This window comes from Arachis duranensis, plastid, assembly GCF_000817695.3.
Source record: "Arachis duranensis voucher Yi14725-KUN plastid, complete genome".
In the NCBI taxonomy this organism is placed as follows: Eukaryota; Viridiplantae; Streptophyta; class Magnoliopsida; order Fabales; family Fabaceae; genus Arachis; species Arachis duranensis.
Genome location: NC_047337.1, coordinates 90,001 through 95,000, shown reverse-complemented (window position 1 = coordinate 95,000; position 5,000 = coordinate 90,001). Strand labels below are relative to the sequence as shown.

General features: G+C 37.6%; 1 protein-coding gene across 1 annotated transcript in view, besides 1 other annotated feature; it reads right to left on the bottom strand. All coding sequences in view use genetic code 11, as the record gives it.

Moving 5' to 3' along the window:
* Positions 1-5,000, bottom strand: part of ycf2 (hypothetical chloroplast RF21) — a 6,846-nt gene that overhangs the window by 76 nt on the left and 1,770 nt on the right. The window contains exon 1 of the mRNA in view: positions 1-5,000. This exon is cut by the window's left edge and continues 76 nt beyond it; it is cut by the window's right edge and continues 1,770 nt beyond it. Coding sequence (YP_009766883.1) covers positions 1-5,000 — 5,000 coding nt within the window.
* Positions 1-5,000: part of an inverted repeat that runs on past both edges of the window.

The following is a 5,000-nucleotide window of genomic DNA, read 5'->3' as shown; positions in this document are numbered from 1 at the left end:
GTCTTTGTCATTTGATCCAATAGCGTTCCGTTAGATAGGAACATATTTGATAAATATTGATAACTCTCGGATAGAGTATTAGAACGGAAAAATCCATTAGATAATGAACTATTGGTTCTAAGCCATCTCTGGCGATGAATCAACAATTCGAAATGCTTTTCTTGCGTATTCTTGATAAACCAGCGTTTATATATAGATGTAGGAAGATCTGTTTGGGAAGTAAGAAGCCCCTTTGACATCTCTTCATCTGCAAAGAATTGTCGATGTGAAAACACAGAGACAGAGACAAAAGGCTGATCTTTCAATAGGAAAAAGAGTGGATCCGCAGGGTCCCAAATGAATTGGCTTATTTGAAAAAAGCCTTGTTCTTTGGAAGATCTATCTCGTGTCTGGTACTGCATGGTTCCACCCTGCAAGAACTCCGAATCATTCTCTTGAAGCTCATCCTCTTCCTCATAAATGATCCGCTTGCCCCGAAATGACCTGGCCCAATAGGGAAATCCCAATTCATTGGGCCTTTCGATACAATTAAATAGAAAGCCCCAAGGGCGCCATATTCTAGGAGCCCAAACTATGTGATTGAATAAATCCTCCTCCATCTGTTGCGGGTCGAGGACTCCTTCCCCTTCTTCAAACTCCGATTCATATTTTTCATAGAGAAATCTCTGATCAACGATAAAACAAGATCCTTTTTGAATCATATTTAAGGGATTCCTTGGTTCGGACCGAAGAAGCAATGTCACTCGATCATTATCAAACTGACTGCAACCTTTTTCTGTCCGTGAGGATCCCACCAGAGCGCCTTCTACTTCTAATAGGCCATGAACTAGATCAGAATCATTCTCAACGAGTCCATAAGAAGTGATCCCATTTTTTTCATCAGGTCCGGGTAGAGACCAAAGGTCTTGAGCGACCGATCCGGCAGAACAACTCAAAAGATAAAGAAGTATCGTTAATTCCTTCATGCTCGTTCCAAGTTCGAAGTACCATTTGTACAAATAAGAATCCCCCTCGTTACAAGATTTCTTCTTCATATAGATAGATATAGGATCTATGGAGCAATTACTTAGAAGTACGTTTTTTGAAATAGCCCTTCCTATCTGATAGAAAAGGATCCCATGATCCTGAACCGATCTTACCTGGGATCGCAAATCCCAAGTTTGTCTATGAAGAGCAGATCTAATTATATTAGTGTCTATAATGGATTTCTTTTGTATAATACTAATCGATAGGGCCTCATTGGTAAGTGCTACAAGATCTCGTACATTGGAACCCATAGTTATGGTTATGCACCCGAGTCCATTAGTATGGAACATTCTCTTTTCCAAGTGAAATCCCCTAGTATATGAAAGAGTGAAAAAGTGCTTTCGTTGTTGTGGAATAAGAAGCCTTCGTATCTTAATGCATGTATTTAATTTATTCGGAGCTATTAGAGCGGGATCCACTTTTTGGGGAATATGAGTCGAAGCAATAACAAGAATATTTCTAGTGGAACATCTTTCACAATCCCTGGAGAGATAGTTCACTAATAGACCGAGGGATAAGTAATTCGACTCATTCACATCCAGATCATGAATGTTTGGAATCCATATTATGCAAGGAGACATTGCTTTTGCTAATTCGAATTGAAGGGTGATATAAAATCGGTCTATTTCCGGCATCATATCCATAGTTAGCGCATTCATCATAGTTAGAAGCTCCAGCTCCGTATCAAGGTCACGGTCGATATCGTCACTATCATCAATATCGTCACTATCATCAAAAAGAAAACTCTTAGGCTTGTTATCCAGGAACTTGTTCAGAAATACTGTAATGAAAGGAACATAGGAGTTTGTCGCTAGGTATTTGACCAAATAGGATCGTCCAGTTCCTATAGAACCTATCACTAAAATACCCCGGGGGGGGGGTAGGGCTAAGCGGAGCGAAAAGGGTTTCCCATGAGATGGGAAATGAAAACTATTAGCCCCACAGGGGGTTTGTGAATAAGTGATTGTCTGATAATGAGCAAGGAATATCCGTCTTTCTGCTAAACAGGATGTATTGAACTCATAATTCATTAGATACTTTTTATGAATGTCAACTAAGTATCGTAAGTAAATTGCTCCCGGTTGTTCAATCATTTGATAACCAGAGTTATTCTTTGATAAAGGATCACTATGAGTCAGACTCAATAGAATTTGATCAATCCTTTTTTCTGTCGTTAAGGTAGAGAACTGAACCAAGAATTCTCTTTCTTTATCATCAATCGAATCACTGTTCGAGAACCAGGATTCTATTTTATCATCAATCCAATCACCATTCACGTTTTTTCTTTTTCTTATCAAGGAATAGATCGCTTTACTTGTATGACTTAGATGTCTCGTATTTCTCGAAAAAGCGATTCGATTGATGGGATTTGGTATGATACTTATGAGATCGAAGAGATTCCAATATTTCTTCTTAGAACGTATTGATTTGACCCCATAAGCGGGACCACCACCCCCTAGCATGTTGCCGCCAGAAGCAAAACCCCGTATTTCTTCTAGAAAATCTCCTAATTGTTCCAGAGCAACTAGAAAGAGATTCTTTAACCAGAAAGAATTCAGTTCAGATGTAGGATACCTATCCAGAAGTTTTCGCAACTCAATCATGTATGATGGAATCATCAAAGATTTGACCTTTTCGAACTCTGTCTGTAACTCTCTGTAGGCTCGAGAAACAAAGAGAAGATGTGTACGAACGAGATATCCAGCAACAAGAAGAAGGAAAAGGATTGAATAGAGGAACTCCCGAACATTTAGCGATCTCAGATGTGTCGATATCAATGGTGACTCATTATTTTGATGAAAAATTTCTTCGGACAGAATATGTAAACACTTACTCGAAATCTCACTTATCAGATTCCATTGTGTCTTCCACAATGGAATCTGAAGAATTCGCCATGATATATCTGATCCATGCATAATATCATGAAAAATGGATACAAATTTTTGGCTGCTACTTAGTATCGGCAATAGGTCTGAAAAAGTATCTAAAAATATTAAATTTAGATATTTGTACCCTGTCGAAGTAAGGAACCATGGTATATATGTTTGGAATAGATTCCATTTGGAGAGAGTTAAAAAAGTACTATCTCGTTGAAAGGTTCTATACATCTGCCCTTTCTCAAGGCATTTTTTTAGACAAGGACTCCGTTTTTTCCTCTTTTCGGATGGTAAATATTTCTCAGAACATGGAGTGTGAATCAAACCCACGTTTGAATTCAAATTGAGATACTGATGCAAGTTCTTCCCTTCTGAATCAGGTAGATTCATATCTGAAAGAGGTTTACAATAAGTTCTTTCAAAATTGACTATTTGTCCCTCTGTTAGAGGTGTTCCCGAAATGTCTGCGATCGAGTAAATAGCTCTACGAACGAATGGATCGAATCGAATTGGAAAATGGAAAGATTTGTACAAGTTATACCCTTCGTCACCACTTTGCGGAAAATGGTTAGATATCAATATGTTAGATACCTGTGACTCGATTGGTGGAATAGTATCTCTCTCCAAGAAAGCATGTTTTTTTTTACCGCCGCACAAAGAAAATATTTTGTTCCGAATGAACAAGATATTGAGGAATTGTCCATACGTAAAATAATAATTATTGATACAGGCCCTTTCCACAAAAAAAGGGAATCTTTTGTTACAATAGAAACAGAAGTGATATTGATTATTCAAGAATCGAAGTCGATTTGCTTTAAAAAAAGAGGATATCAATGAACTTCTATGAAATGGTTTCACGGGATTCAGCCAATTGTCTTGATCGTGGGATATCATTGAAACATAGGAATCCGTGTTATCAAAAGATTTCCTGCGATTCTTTCTAGTATGGAATGAGTCAATCATCCACTTTGGTATCTTATTGAAAATAGATGGTGATATTGTTCTTCCATTGATCAAGAATTTCGATTTTTGGGAAGTATCACGGCCATCCAATAAGAAGGGTTTCAATTTTTTCAAATGAACGATTTGAAGACCTATTGATTCTAACAACTGATTACAGAGTGGATCATTCGGACCTTTCAATTCATAGATGTGGATCTCGGACCTATGAATGGGGATACTCCCGAAACTCACAAAGAAAAAAGGAAGTGAGTTAGACAAAAAGAGAAGAAACTTGGACAAAAAAGGAAGTAACTTGGACAAAAAGAAACAAAGTAACTTAGACAAATCTTTTTTGTCGATAACCTCAACCTCAGACCAATCAATCGAATATTGATTAATACGTAATCGATCGAACACTACTTGAAAACGGCTATTCTGCTCAGAACTGAGAAGTTCTAAATGTTCCTGGAAATTCTTGCTCCCATTGGACCATCTGTATCTACATGCATTAAGATCCCGATTCATGGATCTCTCGGTTCGAGAAATCAAAATAAGAGGATCGAACCATTTCTTCTGACTCTTTTTCAAATTTGATAACTGGTGGTTGATCGTGTATTTCATTATAGTTCTATGATTCATAGTATCATTTTCTATTTGATACCTTTGAATTCCATATTCGAAGTTGCGATCGAATCGATTCTTTTTAATGAATCGATTCAATACATTTCTTATGTACCCATAGGTGCTATATTGGATTTGAATCAGATTTCGGATCAATCTATATTGATTGACTGCCTCCATTATGTTGTTGCTAGCAAATACCACTATTTTTGGTTTTGGATCTTCCAAATCATTCCCGCAAGAGGTCCGGACCCATTTTTTTATGAGCCTTCGATAAAAAGATTCATTCTCTTCATAAAAAAGAGGAGGTAGAAACAATAAAGATTTATCTTTCGACTCATCCCTGGAGTTGAATACCCCCCTCAAGAATTGTTTTTGATCCAATCCGGAGGAATCAATAGAAAAGGCAAATCCCTTATGATACACCAGATCCGGCTCGGTTATTGATAGAGTGAATAGATCTGCCATTTCTTGAGATCTCTCTTCTGATTCAAAATCGTGGTGTAACGTGTATCCCCCCCTGTTCCGTTCATG